Genomic DNA, 21,496 nt, shown 5'->3' on the forward strand with positions numbered 1-21,496 from the left:
GAGCTGAGAGAGATACTGCATATTTAGATGCCCATATCGCTGATGCCATAGAGTACTGATGGGAGAGACACGTGCTGCTAGAGCCACTTCTGGAAAGTCACCGGTGTCAAGTAGCCTGTATAGACCATGGTCCTCTAGGCCAACAGCAACTGTTAGTCTGGTCTCCCTGTCAATGATGGAGCACTTATGTGCACTCAACACAACATCAAGCTGAGGAGAATTCCTCATAATCTGGCTGACAGATAGCAGATTAATCTCCATACCGGGAACATAGTATACATTCAGAAATATGAGTGTGCGTCCACCAGACTGAATTTGAACTGTACCCCTGCCAGCTACAGTGTACTTTTCACCTCCACCAAATACCACGGAATCACTGAAAGGTGAGAAGTCAATAAACCAGTCACGCCTGTGAGAGAAGTGGCGTGATGCACCAGAATCAATGTACCATGCAGAGGAAGGAACATGTTCTGAAGACCTTTTAGCCATAAAGGCGTAAAAGGCAGAATCTGTCTGCTCGGAATGTTCTGCAACATTTGCTGTCTGATGTGGCCCTCCCTGCTTCTTCTGTTCAGAAGCAATCCTCTGTCGGCAATCTTTCTTCATGTGACCGAACCTGTGACAGTAATTACACTGCACACTTTTCTTCCTAGCAGGATCAAAAGGCTGAGAATAGCCTTTCTGCTGAAAGGACTGAGAGGACTGGTATTTTGCAGCAAATGCATTTTCCGAAGGCACTGATGAAGCACCACTACCAAACTGCTGTTTCCATCGATTCTGCTGCAGAAGTTTGGTACATAAATCTGGAAACTTCAGATCAACATTTGTGGTCGTAATGTTGAGAGTTTCTATGAAGTGTTCATAAGATTTCGGTAGACTTTTCAGAGTAATGACTACCATATCTTCTTCCTCCATGGTCCGACCAATGGCTTCGAGCTGATCTCGAATGTCTTTAATTTTGTTGAGATGTTCCTGTAAAGACATATGTTCTTCCATCATGATGGAGAACAACTGATTTTTGAGAAAAAATGCTCTGCTTTTGTCAGATGTCTCATGCAGTTCTTTCAACTGTTGCCAGATTTCGGCAGCGGTCTTGCCAGAAGGAATCTGTGGTAACTGATCATCAGCGACAGAAAGCTTGAGAAGCATAACAGCCTCTCGATTTTGATCATCAAATTTATCTTGATCGGTACCAGTTGTACCGGGACGAGGCTCTTTGCCCAAAATGAGCTGATCAAGACGCCTGTATTCAAAAATGGTCAGCATTCTTTGTTTCCAAATGTTATAGTTGCTGCCATTAAAGCGTTGATTTCCTTCTAACATCAGATTGGTGAGTGTGGCCATTTTCCCAAAGACAATACAGAAGTTTGACACAAAAAAATGTAGCTGCCTGCTAAAAATTCCTCTTTCAAGATGACTGTACCAAACCTTAACAAATTCTGTTTTGAAAGAAATAGACTTGCATAAGTCAGCTCAGTCTTCAATGAGATTCTACAGGACCGTAATATAGATCTCCAACTGCTTGCAATGATTATAAGTCTGCACAGATTGCTCTAAATCGAGTCCTCCACAAAGTTGAGTCATAACAATCCACAACCGAATTGTTTGTAGCCGTTCTGAAAAGAATACCAACAGAATCTATGCACTTTTAAGCACAGGTCGAAGATATTGAGGTGACGTATGCAGGTCTGAAGTCATTCTTCAATGTGTATTCGCTAAGTAAATACAGCCCAAACTGAGCTCAGAATGACCCTTGCGGAAGCCTGAACAGGGTTCTGTAGTCGTTCTTCAATGTATCACCGTCACGTAAAAAAAACCGTCACGATAATCTGAAGAATTACGTCACGTGGTGCAAGCGGGGCCGGACGGGATTCGAACAGGAAGAACGGAATTCGAAATGCGAGTTCTAACTGTAATGCGACTTTCGAAATACCTGGAATGGAGGATTTGAGCTCCGAACTGTCTTTTTCGAACTTTAGCTTCGGCTTTGGACGCAAACGCTTCGACTTCGATTTCTGCTACCGCTTCAATAGATTGATACCACGGGAATGATCGAAACCGCTTCAATATATGTTTTATAACCCTGGATCGAAACCGCGGGGTTCTGAGATCGAAGCTGCCGTTGCAAGATATTAAATGTCTTTTAAAATCAGCAGAGAAACCCGTCCGAGTCCATCCGACTCTGCTTGGAGAGCACGCGTGATGCGATTGAGAGCCGAAAACCTAATCGAGCTGCAGCGACGGTGACTGAATGATATTACTGTAACTTGATATGATTCGGGCGTGCTATTCCTGTGTAGCGAAGACTGTGTGTGCGTCGGGCGTGTAGACTCAACCGACAAATAGACTGCTGCCCCCAGATTCGAAATGCCGGATTTTAATTTCAAGACAATTTCACCATTCCACCACAAAATTAATTCCTCATAAAATGACAATGCAGGAGAAGAATCCCTTTCTGTATCGAGATTGACGACTGTAAGCTTTTATCACAGTTAGCAAAGCCGAGGCTAAGACTCAGTGAAGGCTACCTGGCTTACAGAGGGCTCGACCTTAGAAAGGAATGAAGAAACTTAAGAGATTAGGATACGAAGAGGATAGCTGATCAAGAAATCTACAGACCCTGAGAGCAGTTTCGAAATGAACAACTGAATTTTTCAAACTATGAAAAATTATTTCGAAAAAAAATCCCTGTGCTCTGATACCATAAAAGAATATCGAATGAATTGATTAGGAATGAGCAAACAGCTCAATGATAATACAGAGATATTTACAATAATAGAAACATCAGGTTTCTATGTAGACTAAGGAAACAATCAGTTTCATCTAAGAAACTGCTAAAAGAATAAAAATAGCAACAGCTAAAAGAATGAGCATTAAATAGAAATAGAAATATTCTAATATGTACTAGGGTATGGAACTTGTATTTAATCAAGAGAACCAAGCCCTCTATGCAGGGGAGACTCCCAATAATCAAGAGGAGACTCCCAATCAAGCACGAGACAAGAAATTAGAAATTTCTCGTGGTTGATTTTGGATATTGCTATTTTCATTATGTGATCATTCATGAGTAAATGTGATGTAAATTTAGGGACTTATAGTTTATGCATTGACAATTTAATCATAATGTAATAAATTAGAATGTATCATATACACTTTATGATTGCACATGTTCCTTAAATGTCTTTATATATATATATATATATATATATATATATATATATATATATATATTGTGTTTCCCCGTTTCCAAAATTTGGGGGGGTCACGTTTCGTACCCGTGCCCATTTCGGAAACTCGTACCCGTTTCCCCGTTTTGTGCAACTTAGTTTTTCGTGTAGCAAGGTCCATCGAATGTATGCAACATGGGTACTCCTTGCATGAGGAATCAAATTATGCATCTAACAAGTGTTCCTACTCAAAATTTGAGTAAACCCATAGGGAGATAAGTTGAAAATACAAGTTGAAAAAGTAGTTTTTTCTTTTCTCCCTCTAAATTTTGATGATGTAATCTAATCTTATTTTATTATTTCCACTATTATTTTATAATTTCCTTAGGAGGCCCATTTTAGACCTCAAAATTCTCCTAATGACTAACAAATTTAAGGAAATATGTTGTACCCCTCTATTTGTTTTGGTTTCCCTATTAATGCTCATTTAATCACTAGCATCCTCAACCTCGATTGGTCTTTAATGGACATTTAAAAAAACACAACTTTTTCAATTCCTACTAACATTCATGGAAATGATCCATATATTACACAAGCCAAGAACTATTAGATGTGCTAATTGCAAGAAGTTTATTGCTTGAGGATCTTAACAAGAATCATTACATCAAATCCACTCCAACTACCTTTTATATTTTATTTAGCATTTCATTAATAATTGGTTACCCAATCCTCTATATCATAACCACAATTATTTTTAATTCATATTGATACTAACCTTATTTTATAAATTCTTGGCAACGTCCTTCGAAAGAGATCTTGAATGATTTTCTCCACTCCACTTAAAGCTTAGCTTTTTATCAGCAAATAATCATTGGGCATTGGACTTGATTGGTTATTCCAGTTTTTGGTTACAACTAGTTACATGAATATCATGGCAAGATAATCTTCTAATGGAAAAATACAATATAAATTTTGACATTATTACCAAGAAATATTCTTACAAAACTTCACAAGTTAGAAACTGAGTGCCCTCATCATTCTAATATTAGAAAGAAAAAAGGAAAGAAACTTATTTACAAAATTTTGAAAGTACAAAAACTGAAAATAATATAGAAATTAGACACATTCTGGTTAAGTTGAGAGTCATGAAATGGAGAGATTATGGCATGTTTAAAGATAAAAAGAAATGCATCCAATTGCTTAGCAAAAAATAGAGAACAAATTCTAAAAAGCATACCAAATGATGGATTGGAACTGTTATCAAAGTTCCAAAGCGCCCATTTATTCGGCCCACAATCTCATGAACTTGGCTCGTGAGCTTTTGATCTGCATTAAACAATAATTTTAAAAATGAAATTAAGTCACCACCAACAAGCTATAAATCATTTTGCACTCCCTATGAATGACATATTTTTCAGTGATGATTATATAACTTTTCCTCAAGCAGTGCTTCTTATGATACTACTATGCTTTGCACGTAAATACTTACATAAATTTAACTCTAACATAATTGTTCAGTATTAATATTATATACATATCTAATCGTGTTTTCCATAGAAGGTCAACCAAGAAATAAACAAGAAATTGTCTTAATCATAGTTACATTCAACTCATAGGGTTCAATGTTAGTAGTCTATATAAATGTCATTATGTTTTCCAAGAAATTGTCTTAATCATAGTTATATTCAACTCTTAATGTAATGATTACGCATCATCTTGTACTCCTCAAATAATAGTTTCACTTTTGCTGGCAAGAATTATTTCACCACTCTACCTAGTTAAAGGTTTTATGGATATTCAGTCTAGTGGTTATTCCCTACCTCTTCACCTCACACTTACTAAAATCAACAACTTCTACTACTATATAAAATCCACCATTTATATTGTAATATAGCCAATTAAGTCACTACATAAATATACTACAAATTATTCACCTTTATACTTACATTATGAAGAAAATGCATGTTTGTAATTGATCATTCTATCTTATAAGAATGAATTATTTTCTAAATGCATTACCATGACCTTTACTTTTGCCCTAAGAATTAAGAAATATATACTACACTAGCTAATAACTACATACTATGTTGTGATGCAATCTCTTGCTAAAAGGGAAGTACTTCCTTGCGTAGGAGAGCCAACAGGAAACTAAAAGGAAAGCCACCCACTATCACCTTCAGGGTCATGTCTCTTTCTTTAAGACTGAAGAATGGGTTCCTGACCTAAAGAGGGTGTTTCTAGAGTTCAAGCTAAGTTAGATTGTGTAGTGAATAAGGGAAGCACTTCTAGCTTGGCTCGACAAAAGACTTTGTCAATGATACTATCCACTCTAGAGGATTAAAAAGGCAAGCTTTAAGCATGTGTGAAAAAAAAAGTCAAATTATCATGAACAAGCACAAGATGTGCTCAACTTAGAGAAAAAATGGTTATTCAAACATAAATGTGTGCAAAATGGAAAGTGATTCTTGCTCAATGAACAATCCACAAGTGTTCAATTTGCATCAAAGAGGATTAAAACGAATGGCATCACAGATTACTCATCATCATTAAGCCAATCCAAAGAAATACTGTTTGTAATGGCAGAAACTCAACCAAGTTATGTATGCTAGAGCATCCACAGTTCATTAAGTGCAGAATTGTGACCGAAAGAAGCCAGGTGAACAATGATAAGATCAGACAGTGATCAAATGTCAAACCAGGTCAAAATGATCTCAAATTGAAACCCTGCTTGGCCTTTTTGTTTGCAAGTGGGTCAATCTAAGTGACCAGACCATTCCAAAGGGGAGCTTCTAATCGTTTAAGATTTTGTATCCATCCTTACACATGATCCGAAGATCAAAGATACCATATTGAAGGGGGTGACTTCTCTTTAAGACCAAACTCACTCCCTCGATTTATCAAGCTTCATCGACTTAAGAAGGTTTTGATTTCACATTCTCGCAAGGGTGAGATAAGTTGGGCACATGTATAAACTCAACAAACATTTTTCTCTAAAAACCCAAAATCTTTTTCCTTTTCAGCATTAGTATAGGATTTATTTTCTTACTAGTTTCTTCATTCATTTATTCTATTAGCAAGCTTTGCCTTGGAGAAATTGATCAAAATTGTTAGATCTAATGAAGGATAGGTACAAGAATTGTTTATTGCACATTTTACATTTGTATCTTGTAAATTTTCCTTACACATACAAAAGTTTGTTGGCTGTAGCATACAAGATCTATAACAAAGACAGGGATTTCAATGCTTTTCCCAAGGAAGTCACAGACTCACACATCAAAAGTCCCGCAGTTAACTCCCTTTTGGCTAATATTACTTATTTCACTATATAGAGTTGAGTTTAATTCATTTTCATCTATATTAAACATTTATTTTTAGATCTAGAAATTCTTGGGCCATTTTGTCCAACAGGGTTTCACCCAAATTTCTGAAAAAAATAAAAAAATAAAAATCCAAATTGTTAGAAATTTGATCCTCAATCCTCTCCACCCTCATAAATAAAATTTGGGAGTGCTTAGACACTAATAGGGTGGCTGATTTGGGCCTAACAAGTTGATGCTCCTGTTTTTATGCAAACTTTACAGTTTAATTTTACAGAACAGCAAGCTATTTTGAGTCTTGACCCATAAGTCTCAAACCAGTGGTCCAAACTGAAATATAATTACATATTATGATATTTGGTTAGAGTAAATTCTGCAAACCAAAATCGACTGGTTACACTTCATATTTTCTGTATTGGTACTTCTAAATCCCTATTTAGTTTTCTATTGTACAGTGACATTAAAAACCAGCTAGAGAATTCCGGGAAAATTAACACCTCCACTCCAAACGACCCCCATTTAAGGTACTGATCTTACGTTGGATTATTTGGGGTTATATTTGAAACTCCTCCCTTGATCATTTAGGAAGTTGTTGGGTCTAAACTGCGGGGGCTTGGGCCGAGGTGACAATGGATCCCTGCCTTGTGTGTGCCCATCCAATAGGTTGCTAGGACCTTAGCAACCTTACTAATCACATCAGTAACAGTGGCATGTGGGGGGAGGGCGTGGTCTAAGTCTCATCCTCAAACACCACATCCAAACTTATCACGACTTAATCAAAATTGGCTTTACAAGTAAGGCACAAGCCAACAATGGCCAAATACATGAAAGAAATGCTCATAATAGAGAGTTTTATTTTCTACTCCAACGTCTTTTAAAGACTTAATCTTCCTACACCTACTCTAGTTAGCATATACAATGAAAAATGAGCCAATCTTGATGCTATAGGTGGTTTTGTGCCAGGGGATGCAGTGGGAGAAGGGGCAAGGGGAGGTGGAATTTTGATATTAGTTCAGTAATTTTGTTGTGAATATAATATAAATATGCTCTTTTTTTCTACCAATCAATACACAAATAACAAAAAGGAAGGTGGAAACAATGAAGGATGGACACATACAATGAGGATAGCAAAAAGGAAAACTGAGACAAAATAATATACACCAACCTCCCAAGTAACTTGAGAGAGATAAAGACAGAATATAAGAGATGCAGTTTATATTAACTTCTGATAAATGAAAAAATTAGGCATGAGCTATAACAGTTGTGTAGTCCTACACAACAACAATGATAATATACATATATTAACATTGACTTCTTAGACACCTTCAAGCAGTGCCTATAACTCCAACATCATTAATCTTTCAGACAACCTTTTAATTTTTTTTTGGCATCTCATATACCTCACTTAAATTCCTTTTTTGCCATAGTTTCAGTCACTTCCATCATCCCTAATATGAATGTCTTCTATCAAACATCCCCATATCCAAAATATCAAGCCCATTATAAGTTCTTATGACTGTCAACAGCATTGTCTAGAAGCAATTGTCAACATCTAACTTCTCCCTTCAAAGCACATCGGGTATTTTCTTTCCTTCATATACTTTCTCACACTCTATCGACATCATTGGTGGACTCTATCAATTTCCCAATCAAGTTGTGAGGGTTATCAGAGAATGTACAAGTGGTACAAGCAAAAGATAAGCATGTATGGATATGTAACTCGAAGAAAGAAATACATCATACATAAAAAATGGCAACACATAGATCTCAACAACAATGATACATGGAATTCAATAAGTACAAAGGAGAAAATCCCCCAACTACCTTAGAAGTTTGTTTGGAGATCTGCCATCCTTTGTAAGATTAGTTGATAAATTTGTAGAATTGGTAATTGTTAATTTTTACTTGCAATCTACCAACTGCTCCTATTGGCAACACTTGAATAATATTAAAAATATAAATTTTAAACTGCAACACCTTCACACATCTGTTTTTAACTTTTTACATTATGGAATTTAATGCTTGGACATAAGATGTTAATAGCTTTAAGCTGGCCATGGGAGCTAATGGAGCTTAACAAGCAAATACAATCGGTGAAATCTTAGAATCACAAAACAACCACACTGGGAAACATTTGAAATGATCAAAAGGCAATGCGTCAGACGTAAGCTTTAATACCAAGCTAGATAGCATCTAACTTACTGATATCCACTTTTGCCGAGTCTAAGCCTATTAGTGATGACCTATCTCCATATCACATTTGGTACTCAATACTAGAAAATTGAAATAACAAAATTCATGCAACTGGAAATGAACCTTAAAATTCCCCTACAGTCATAATGCATGCTATTCTAAATCACAATTAAAATTTTAATTGCAACTAGTATTTACAGTGTGTATACCAAAACCTTTTAAGAGTGTAATCTTTTGTATAGTTTATAGCAATTGGAAGAATTATTCTGTCTTATGGACACGTATTTACTCACGTTTTTTATCCACGTGGGTGATTTTGATACAAGGAAAAATGTTCCTCAAACTTCAAAATTATCTGATATTCATGAAGTCCAAGCACAAACCTAAACAAATTTATGATAATATGGGTTTTAACTTTTTCCCTCTGTAGATAACCAAACACACTTGCGAAATCCAAATTCCAAAATAAAAATTCTAGAGACAAGTATTAGTTAAGAAAATGAACATACATTCTGGAACATCTGTTCTTGTTGGTACAGCTATCTGGACCAATACCACTTTATCCCGCCATTGCTCATTCTCTTCTAGGAACTTCTCAAATGCTAGAATCTTTTGTGGAATTCCTTTGATCATATCTAACCGATCAACGCCTAACATAACCTGTTATTTTATGGAAAATGAACATTAATAAGCTTTCCATATCGAATGATGAGAGAGTATGTTCCAAAAAATCGACTTCATGAATTCAGCTAACAAATTTTATGGTAGAACCAAATAGCAGCAGCAATAATTAAACATGATGTAGATCATTTCCCTGAGAATGGCAGTATTTTGCATTTTACTAGGATTCTACAATGACCAAAAATATTTAATAAAAAGAAATTTGTGTGTGAAAAGTGACAGGACTCTTTACACATGTCTCGTCAGATAGTCACATGTCCTAATAGCTAGCTCATAGTGGTATTTCATATCACAACCCATAAATGCATGTCTTCGAACAAAGACTGTTTAAAGAACCTCATCAAACACTTCCCACCATAAGCAAGTATATGACAGAACGGAAAATAACTCTAGGCAGTTCCTCTGGTAGGAAATAGTATTGATTCTTGAATGCATAGAAATAAAATAACAAAGGAAGTAGCCATATGTCCACTTATGCCATGCTCGCTTTGGTGCTGTGTATGTATGTGGATCGCTCTATGGAGAAATGCAAAGAGAACTTGTCCTCCCCACTCTTGTATATTTTAGAACCGTGGACTAAAGAGTAGCCTAGGAAATGGATATAGGAAGATCTTTGTAAATTGAGAGTCATATTACATGTGATTAAGCTTTGCAATGCTTAACACAACCATCAGTTTAGGAAGTGTGTGATATCCCCTGGTTAATATTCCCTCAATATAAATAGTTGTAATTATTTAAAAATGTTGAGAGAAAGGGACAGGAATTCCAGTTGCTTGGGGAGGAAGATTGCTTGAGGAATTGGTGATTATAAATGCATCATCCATGTGTTGGCTGAGAAGTTTAATGGGTTGAATGTGCAATAAATTTAACTAAAAAGACAAGGGCAGGCCCATGAGTCTGTTGACTATAAAAGCAAGCAACAGAGGGCAAAACATTAAGGAAGGAACGGGTTGCACTGTCCAGGCATTCACTATGTGGAACCTCGGAAAATGATAGAGGGTTGATCTATTAGGAGCACGAAACCAAGTCGGAGGGAGAGGGGAGAGGGGACACTCTCATTCTCTCACGCAGTGGCAGTAAGGAAAAGGCATTGAGAGTGCATACGTAGTAGGGCGCACTCTACTTCTTCTCTCACGCTTGCGCTGTGGAGAAAGGGAACAGTGGTAAACACTGGAAGAAAAATTCCTCAAAGGGAGGAGGAGAACAGACAGAGAAGAACGATCAAGACCATAAGGATCGAGCTCTGGAGAAAGTGAACCAGCTAAGGAACCCTCAAAAAGAGGCTCGCTGGGTGAAAACATTATATAGAGCAATGGCTTGCCTGAACACTGAAGAACCCACTGGAAGCTGTGAAAAATCGGTGGCCCGATTCCTATTGCAACAAACTAATGATATTTCTCCTATTTGTTAAATTACTTGAACAAATTACTTGCAGTTTTCTACAGCAAATATTGAATACATACCCTGCAGCCTACACAAAATAAAATACTGCGGAAACTAAATATCAATGTTACCAGACTAGGAATCGGCAATAAATCGGCGAGGCAAAAGAGCTAAGAGTTTTAATCGGATCGGGAAAAAATCGGCAAAAAGTCGGCAAGAAATCACTGAATTCATTAAATAAAAATATACACATATATTGAATTACAAAAAAAAAAAACATTTTTCATTAATATTCGGTAAAGGCATGTCCAAACAATGCATAATATCAATAGATGTCCAAAATATCATGAATGAATAAGTATCTCATGTCATAAGTCCAAACATGATCCAAAGCACTGAGTTTTGACTCCTGAGTTTTAACCAGTGACTACATAGTACATAGAACCAGAACTTAGAAGCATATGCTTCTAAAAGTTTACAAAAAACTGCATACTAATAAAAAAAAAATCAGCAACTAAGAGTCTAAGACTCTTAAGAGTGAGAACTAGAAGCAATTCCTTCCACTCCTTCGCTTGCTTGACTCTCAAAGTTCTCCAAGTCATGAAGGCTTAAAAGAGGAGCCTCCTCTAATTGGACCCAGTCTGCCACATTTGTAGTGTGCAAATCTATCTCTTCAAGGTCGATTGGTTAATGATCCAAACCTGTCATTATCATGATACATTGAAATGTGAATTAAAGTTTCACTTTGAAGTTTGAAGTTTGAACTTTAAAGTACGAACTAGATTATGAAACCTTCAAATTCAAGCTCTCGAGTCTCACCTAGTATTTGTTTTTTGCGAAGTCGTAGATTGTAATGGACAAATACAAGGTCACTCAAGCGTTTTTGTGTCAATCAGTTGCACTTCTTAGAATGTATTTTCTCAAACATGCTCCAGTTGCGTTCACAACCTGAAGCACTACATGCTTGGTTTAGGATTCGAATGGCAAATCTCTTCAAATCTGGCGTATCACTACCAAAGTTTTGCCACCAAAGACCTAGCAAGTGGTAAGGGTTTGTGAGTAGAAGTACTAAATAGTAAAAACTTAAAAAGACAAGAAAATTTAATAAAACATGTAACATACAAAATAAAGTTTAAACAAATTTAATGAATTGATGAAGCCTTCACGCTGGGTACCTGGCAACATCTTAGACCTTTGTCTTATAGCACTGGTATAGGCAAACAATTTAGATGGCGCCCTATAATCTTGTAGTTGGGAAAAGACACGACTTTGATGTTCTGGATCAAGGAAGCACCTTTCCATGCATAAGTCCTCTGCCAACCTCCCCAACCTCATTAAATTTGCTCTTATCATAAAAATATTGTGGGTTTAAGAAGTACCCAGCAGCATGTAAGGGGGAATGCAATTGCCTATCCCAATGTGCATCTATAATGTCCCAAAGAGGCATATACTTTGTCTCATCATCCCCATATCTTCTTTTGATGGCCTCCTTTGCGAGATCCATCGCCTCATAAATGTAACCCATAGTGGGTTTGTCACCATCAACTATCCTGAAAGTTCAAGCATTCAAATTTAAAGAAATATGAAACATTGTAAATAAAAAGAAGCTTGAAACGAAATTTTAAAAATGAAAAAGTTAAAAGACTTGAAGTACCTAAGAACTCTAACAAGGGACTCCGTCACAGCAATAATCTCTTCTGCATCTTTCCAGAAACCATCGTTAAACATAAGTGCAACAATTTTGATGCCTTTAAGGGCCTTGGAATGTTTAGATGCCATCCACTCAGGTCCCAAGAACATCCTCTTCAGATTTATCTTTTGCTCAACCACAAATTGCAAAAATATGAAATTTGTTGCAAATCTAGTCACTGCAAGTCGAACAATTTCTTTACCTTCAGTGTATCTTCCCATCATGTTTAGGACAATAGTGTGGTTGTAGAAGTATTTGGTTATGGATTTTGCCTTCTCCACAACCTCATGTATCCAATGAAGCTTACCAATGTCCTCAAGCATTAAATCTATGCAATGGGCAGCACAAGAGGTCCAAAAAATAGTGGGGTGCCTAATCTCAAAAAGTCTACCAGCAACCATATAATTAGTTGCATTATCGGTGACAATTTGTACAACATGTTCTTCTCCCACTTCTTGAATGACTTCCTCCATCATTTCACAGATAAGTTGGGCAGTCTTAACCTTGTCTATAGCATCCACTGATTTGAGAAACATTGTGCCTGCGAGACCCTGATCACTCATGATGGTGCACCCTGTTTCTACCCATGATGAATGAAACTCAGCTAGCACAAGCATGACATCTTCAACAACAAATCTGTCCTAAGGCTCTCTGATGTAGGGCCTTTGAACCCTGTACCTACAATAGCAACTGGATCAATCATAGCTTGCCAATAAGGACTTCTAGCACAGTGGAAAGGTATGTCAGAATAGTACCAAAAGTTAGCAATGGCCTTCCTTGCCTGACTATGGATATTTTTTTTTCCAACCAGTGGCATCCAAGGTAGGTTGGGAATCGAGTTTTGTGTGGGTAGCAAAAAAGGTGTTTATGTTTCCACCTCCAGTGTTGAAGGAAGGACTCATTTGGCCTTGAGTTTGACTTGGACTTGGAGGCATGTGTGGGAAACTTGGGAACGGCATTAAGGATTCAATAGAGCGAGGTGACAAGGGGGTAGTGGTAGAAAAACCATCAACTCCAAGAGTTGCTATTTCACTATTTTGCTTTGCTTTCTTGGCATTTTGCTGACTCAACATATAAATGGCCAAGGTTGCTTGGTGTTTGACATTATCGTCAACCTTGTTGCAAAGCCCTATATCATGGCCAAGTATTTGTGCAAGCTGGAACTTGATTCTATAAATGCCTCCACTACATTTCGCTTTGCAAAATTTACAAAGGAGCCTAGGGTCTCCGGGGATCTTGTCACAATAAGCCCAAGCAAAGTCCTTCTCCCTCGGCATTGTTGTTGTTTTGGACTTGTGTTTAATTTGTGGCTTTTGTTAAGATTTTGAGTCATGGCTTCTATTTAATTTCTGGCTCCTGTGAAAGACAATAAAAAATTAAATTTAAAAATGATCCAAAAATTTAAAATATGCTAGAAATCTAAAAAATCAAATGGAGACAAATGTCAGTAAACATATATATTATAGAGACTATGCAAAAGGCGAGTGAGGATCACTTTTATGGAGCAGTATTCTAATATTGAGCAGCACTTGCTACAATCTGGTTGATATAGAAGGTGCAGAGTTCTCATTCCGGTTACTGAGCTTGCCCAAGTGTGTTTGTAACTTTGTGGCATCATCTTGAATTGCTTTGCATAAACTCTTTGAATCTAACTGTTATTATAAAATCCTTTTGTACCATGTTTGTTACATTCAGAATTATTTTTGTTTCAATTCTTTGGGTAATGTCTCTGCAATTTATAATCTTGAACATTGTTTTTCCAACAGCTTTATGAACAGATCATCTACCAGAGTCAGGTAAGTTGGTTGAGGTTGCTTGAAGCTTCTGCTGCTAAATCACCATATTTGTTACATTCACAATTATTATGGCTTCAAGTCCTAGGGTGATGTCTCTGTAGTTTACAATTTGAATGTTGTTTTTCAAACAGCTTCTTGGACTGAACATCTACTACAGTCAACTAAATTGGATAAGATTGTTCCTGCTACTAACTTGTCGGATTGCTTTTGAAAGTCCTTTCTGATTTGTGCTAGGGTATTTGAATTTCCTTGCCCATCGGACATAAAGTCAGGAAAATTTGATTTCATCATGAGTTTGGACTCAGGAGTCTTCCATTGTTATCAAAATTCAAATAAAGTTAATAAACCTTAGCCTTGTTTGGATTCTAGAACACTATTTTAAGTTTGGACATACCCATAATGGATGGTTCATCATTTGCTTGATAATACCAGAGGGCTATGTGAAGAAATACACATCTGTCAGTTGCAAATTTGTCTTCACAAACAACTTCATGTCTTCAAACTAGCAATAATCATACCAACACAACACATTCCTCAGATTTTACATGGCTACTATGCTCATCTAGGATTGGGTTTCTTCCGATCAAACCAATTATGAATCATTTTTCTGGACTCACTATTCCCTTACAACTAAAACATTTTTGCATCTTTGCAAAATATCTGTAGAGGCATTTATCGGATTTGGGCTAATGAACGTTGCCTTATAATAATTAGTAAATACTGCATTGCTTTTGAATACCTCACGCAGGTTACCTCACACAGGGGTATGTCAAGTTGTCAACAATCCGACTCTGCGGCGTTGAATGCGGCTCTGCGGTGTATGTCAACAATCCGGAAGGCCTCTGCGGCTCTGCGGTGTATGTCAACAATCCGGAATGCCTCTGCGGCTCTGCGTTGTATGCATTGTCAACAATCCGGTGTATGGAATGGCTCTGCGGCGTCGGTGTATGGAATAGCTCTGCGGCGTCGACTCTGCAATGTATGGAATCCAGGGATAGCTCTGCGGTGTCGACGGTGGACCGATAAACCCAAGCGAAAACCCTAAACCCAAAACTGGCGGGACTCGGCAAAATCGAAAAAATCGGCAGACTCGCGAGTCAAACTCGCGTGGACCACGAGTCAAACTCGGTCAACGCGATTTGACTCGCAGAGTTTCGACTCGAATCGTTTCACGGGCGATCAGATTTTGAATCGCGAGTACTCGCCGATTCCTGTTACATTGCTAAATACTGCACCGGAGAGAAATAAACACACACATATACACAGTTGTTTATGGACAAATGTCCCCGGAAAAACCCAATGTGAAAACTGGTGCAGCAGCCGAGGGTTTTATTTATTATGCAGTAATAATCAGAGTACAAATCGTTAAATGCCCAAACTGGCAATCTGATACAGAGAAACACTGACAAGGACATAGTGAGAAAAATTTCACACTGTTACTAGTGATCTGAATCTGATCCAGGCTCTGGATGGAGGGCCCCACGCTGCCTCTGCGCAACTTCTGCATCGGCGTACGCAGATCTGCGTCATAGTCTCTGGGCTCTACGTCACCTCCTCCTTTGATCTCCTACTGGTTGGAACTTCGATCCTCTCGCCCTCCGGTCTCACACCTCGGCTTCTAGCCCTGAAATTCGACTTTCCTAGCTAAATCTCAGACTCACTCTAAAGCTCTGCGCTGCCTCTCTGAACCTCTCTTTGTCTTCTTTGCCTTACACTCCACGGATTTGGAAAACTCTCCTCTGATCTACTATCCCTGCTCCTCTCTCACTGCTTTGACTTTACTAAGTCACTTTCGGCAACTCATAGTTGCTACTCAGGAAATCGACATTCCAACAAAATCGAACTACACAACTGTGTTCTCCAAGTGCCCATTGAACTCCTCCTTATAATCTCTCATTGGAGCACCAACGGCCAAGATCAAAACATAATCAAAGGCTAAGATTAACTAGGAGTTGATCCTCGTCTTCTTCTAGAATATTCACACCTGATTTAATTAATACCCTTTAATTAACCATATTTCCTAAGTTTAGACTTAGGTAACCATTTTAAAAAGTTAATTATTTTAATTAAATCATCTCTAGGTGGAATTTTCCCAAACGATTTATGGGTATTGGAGAATGCATGTGTCTTAGCCTCTCTGCAAAATCTCGAGGCAAGGGCACATCCGATGTTATAGAAATCAACAGAAGCTTGTGGATTGATGAACCTACTAAATTGGGAAAAGACACTCAAGTACTTGTGAGGGCTGATGAACCACCAAGAGTTGTCTTGGGGCTGAAGCTCTGGTGCATGACTCCCTTATGAACTACCTAGAGAAGTGATCTCCTTACCCATCAGTAGCTCATCCACTAATGAATGTTCCCTTGATGTGGACTCTCTTCTCCTGAAAGTTAGTTGAAACTCTTTGTATTGTGGTATCCTGGCATAGGTGTTATTTATGTTTGTAAAGTCTGGAAGACTAAGTGGAAACTTGTGTAGCTTGTGGGTGAAGGCAAATTAACCCTGTGACATCTTGTTTCAGCTATTAAAATTGGTTAATTTTCCTCTTAGAAGCACTCAACCTCAAGCACTGGAATCTGGCTTGGGGGTGACAACTACAAGTAACTATGGTTGTAGCTTGTCTCTAGTTGGGTGGAGAGTTAGAGTCCCACTCTCAGTTGCTAGATTTCTTATAAGATATGTATACTCTTATGTTTTGTGCTTGTGATTATTATGTCTTTGTTCATTGTGTTGAAATAATGCTATGTTAATGTTGAGGAATGTTGTTTCCCTGCATGAGTAAGGAATGTCATTTTCATGTGTAAATATGTATGGAATGGTTCATTCTTGTGGATATTCTGAGCTTGAAAGAAATCCTAAGACTACCTGAGCATGAAGAGATGGCATTCTCTGTTAGTGAATAATTATTTGTACTGACCCGTTGGTATATCTGGTCACTATGTTAATAACCTGCTCATGTTAACAATAAGGAATGCGAATTCGTGTGTAGAGGTCCCCATGAATGGTTCCCTTAGGAAATGGTTTATTCTCGTATCTGTCCTAAGTCCGCAAATCGGTCTAAATGACCTGTGTATGAAGAGGCAGACAACCTAAAAACAATAAGGGGTTAGACTAGTAGTATAGGGACCTAACATGTAACCAGCCATATTCTTCATTCATTCATATATATATATATACACACTCAATGGACGTCTTCATATTCCAAGTGTTTTGGAGTATTTAACTTATGTACGTACAAACTTTGTTCGTTACACTAAGCCACAAACCTATCCAATTTTAAATGAACATTTTGTTGTAATCACTGTTGTTTTTACTATCTACAGTTTTATGAAATGTTTGAATGTACGAATCAAATGGATGTGGTTTAATATGATCAAGTTCTGAACTTCTGGCCTTTTAAATGGCTAATTCTACCTGTCCAACCATGTTCTCCTCAAAATTAACATACTGAAAGAGTGATGGAGGAGACAATATCAAGAATGAAGAGAAAATAAAATTATAGCTTACCTTTCTACCAGAAAATCTTTCTTTTAGCTCTTTTATATGCCTTTTCACTTCAGGCAACTCTAGTGCTTTAATGAACCGCTCCGAGTCAATACCTATTGGAAACTGTAATTGCAGTAAAGCCCAGATGGGCAGATGGAAATCAATTAGATAGCTTGTAAATCATATCGCAAATCGATGTAAAACTTTAAATGATGACCTACAAAATTAAGTTGTACTCAAGTACACAAGTAAAGAATAACACATATAAAGATGAAATAAAGATGGATTTGCAAACAATTACAGATGACTATCTTTAAAGCAGAGCAATCGGCTGTAGTGAATACCGCAGCAACACGGGTCAGCTTCCCTTGGTCCTCAACCCCTTCTGGGGTTCCTTCCAAACCAAGAATCCGTGTGCATGCACTTACAAAATGTCTTGCATAATCATAAGTATGGAAACTGACACAATCAAAGCAAAGAGTCAACACTTGAAAAAAATGAATACTTACAGTTAGATCCACGCTTAAAAACCAAGAATTGCTATATCATTTCAAAACCACAGGTCAGAATTCCAACAAAATAGACATTTTCCAAATACCAAATCATTTTTCAATCACCATTTATTTCAATATGTCTAGAAATCTTTTTGGAGCATAAAGCATGTTTAAGGTCCAAAACACCTATGCTACTTGCAAAATAATTTTTTCATGGCTCTTCATCTTTCAAGATGCTACGCTCCACAATGAAAACTTCATAAAAAAGAAGCTGCTAAAGGCCATATGCTAGTATCATGACTAGAGTCAAAGGATTATGAACAAAATGCCAACAGGAGAACAAAAAACACAATTAAAGAAGATAATAGTAAAAAAAAAAAAAAACAACAACAACATTACAGATGGCCCAATCTGATGAACCAAGACATGTTTAAGAGGCATAACAAAATTAGTATTTTCTTCTCAATCAACTGCTAGCATTCCATTTTCCTGCATGGAATTCCAAGACCCCAGATATATTGGTCAATTTATACTCCTGCCAGGAATCATTCCATAGTTTCAAGTTGCCCATTATTTAGGATAACTACAGGATTATTTTTATGCATGAGACCAAATCAAAAAAGAATAATTAGGATTCATTTAATAAGAACAAGTAGGGGCAAACTGAAGACAGACAACTTTTCAGTCCCAGTCCTTTGCTTGCTTATCATATTGCCAGAGAAAACTTTATCCTTTATCATCCATTTGATGTCTGATTAGGACATGAACTTAAATTAGATTATTATTCTTAATATAATATTGATCTATCCAGTAACCAGAATTTTCATGTCTGTCAATATGGGAAAAAAAACTAGCTCTTTGTAGCACCAGACAAGTGCTGATTTACTACTGACCTTCAGATTCACCTACTTTTTCCTCTACATTAGTCATAACAGTCTTTAGACCTTAAAGAAGAGATTGAGAAAAACTCACAAATAGAAGGAAATCAAAAAGAAATGGCTAAACATCCTACATTTTCAACCTTCTCTGGTTTGCCATCACTAAAACCTGATCAGTCAATCCCAAAATTGCAATTTTGGATTGAAGAAATTGTTGTTTTTAATGCAGAAATGGATTCAGCACCCTTGAATCCTGCTACTGAAACCCGATTGTGCAACGTTAACATCTGATAACTGCAATTACATCAATCCAAAATTATTCTTGCCAGATTTCAGGCCAAGAATAATGGTTTTCCTTCCTGTTATTCTGAACAGCCGGAAAAGAGCCAATTCATAGCACACTTAAATTATGGCAATAAAATATCATCTGGACTGAGAACAATTTTAATAGCAATCTCAATATTTCCAATCTTAATTTAACCATGTATACCATATAGTATAGGGTACAAATGAGCAGCATGTCAACACATTTTCCTAGGCAAGTGAAACTTACCACCAGCATGGTTCATGAACAAACCTAACTAAATAATCTATAGAAACATAACTACATTATGTCCAGCATGGTTCATGTACAAACCCAACTAAATCTGCAGCAAGAACCGCCCTTAGCAGCTCCGAACGTGATGGCAGAGTTCTGTGGATTTCTGAAGAAGGGAAAGGAGTGTGCAAGAACCATCCAACTTTCATATTACTATCACGATCTTTCAAGCATTTTGGAAGAAACATAAGATGATAATCATGACACCAAACAACATCTCCTTCTTTGTAATGTGCATGAACAACCTCTGCAAACATCTCATTGGCTTTTTTATATGCATCGAACTGCGACTGAAAACTACGTGTGGTAGCAAGTCTATCCTCCTGAGGAAGTCCAAGATAGTGAAAAAGTGGCCAAAGAACATTGTTACAATAGCCGTTGTAATATTGATGAACAATCTCCTCATCAAGAAAGACTGGTATGCAGCGCTGAAACCAAAATGAGGAAAAAGGAAGAATCAACTTAGGATGCAGAAACGGCCAACAATTAAAGAACAAATAATAAGCATCAGTCAAATTTATCTCAGTATTTGATTCCTCTCTAGTCATGACCTGTAAAATGTAAACATAAAGTGCTAGACATCCCATTCCAATGAAAGACAATAATATAACATTTGCAAATAAGCAATAGTCAAAGTATAAAACTGGTGAAGGCTCTTTTTCTGAGAAATATGTCTTACATTAACAAGAGAATAATTACAAAAGAGCTGAAAAATACGGAAGGGTATATACAATGGAATCTTATATCCTCTTCCTAAGAGCTATTAGAGCAGCAATAAACTCAGAATGATATAAAGCATCAACTATGGGAAGCCAATTCAGCAGTATGGGACCAGCAAAGGGCTTAGGAAGGCTTAAAGTAATGTGTCTAGCTTTAAATAATTAATTAAACTCTCTCACTTCAAAGAAAATTCTAGTATCTAAATAATTCCAATTATCACTCCACGTGATAAAAATCAAATAAAATATTGTTAAGAGCGAGCCCTTCAATGTTTCAACTCATTGACTTCAAATAATAAGCTAGAAATGCAGAAGCATTTATCTTCTTAGGAGTGTTTAAGAACTTTTACGGGTTGAAGAGCTCATGAGAATTTGGATAGCCAGTCATACTTAAAGGAGGTAATAGTCAACACCAAATGATTCATCTTCTTGTGACAGATAAAAAGTCACATCAAAACCCCATTCCCAGTTCACATGCGAAGAGGTGTTACACCTCCTCTCTTACTCAAAGCATTTCTTCCAAAAATGGTTGAATACATATAAGGACATATATGCAAGACCATTGAACTGCAACCTGGATTACCCAATACAACAAATTACACCTCAATGAGTTTAATTAGACAGATAGACAGAGCTTACCATTAGAGCACTGTATATGTGTGTGTGTGTGTTAGGTTGATAAATACCTTAACACCAAAGATCAAAGCAACCTTACCTTCGAAGATCAATTGATCTTAGATACAAATGATTAAATCAAAGAACTCAGCAGATTGAAAACTATGCATCGGGCAAGTCAAAACAGAAAACAGAAATGAGTGGTAGAGGACCTAGCCCTAACGCCTTGTGCTACATCCCCCCTAGAGGTTTTGTAGAGTTCCCCTCCCTGTGAAATTAATGGCTCACTGCCGCATTTTGTTCCACAGCTATTTTCCCATCTCACCCAGGATTCCCTCTCCCTCAACAACCATTTTGTTTTAATAGGTTGAGTGCATAAATGAAATAGATCAAGCCAACTTGAGGAATAAGAATGCCGTATGGCATAAACACAGAGTCCCCCCTTTCTTCAGGCCCCATAATAGCAAGTTTGGTCTCCA

At 37.2% G+C, this 21,496-nt stretch overlaps 1 protein-coding gene across 3 annotated transcripts in view; it reads right to left on the reverse strand.

The window, feature by feature from the left end:
• LOC149209632 (alpha,alpha-trehalose-phosphate synthase [UDP-forming] 1-like) overlaps nt 1–21,496 on the reverse strand; it is a 232,362-nt gene that overhangs the window by 160,790 nt on the left and 50,076 nt on the right. For all 3 annotated transcript variants that reach the window (XM_089396424.1, XM_089396422.1, XM_089396423.1), the window contains exons 3-7: nt 19,723–20,111; nt 18,058–18,172; nt 17,735–17,836; nt 9,187–9,337; nt 4,405–4,493 (exon numbers count right to left, since the gene is read on the reverse strand). In XM_089396424.1, coding sequence (XP_089252550.1) covers nt 4,405–4,493; nt 9,187–9,337; nt 17,735–17,836; nt 18,058–18,172; nt 19,723–20,111 — 846 coding nt within the window. The remainder of the gene's footprint in view (nt 1–4,404; nt 4,494–9,186; nt 9,338–17,734; nt 17,837–18,057; nt 18,173–19,722; nt 20,112–21,496) is intronic.

The sequence above is a fragment of the Pinus tabuliformis genome, chromosome 1_2, assembly GCF_031772625.1.
Source record: "Pinus tabuliformis cultivar Carrire ecotype Pingquan chromosome 1_2, CPIR1, whole genome shotgun sequence".
NCBI lineage: Eukaryota > Viridiplantae > Streptophyta > Pinopsida > Pinales > Pinaceae > Pinus > Pinus tabuliformis.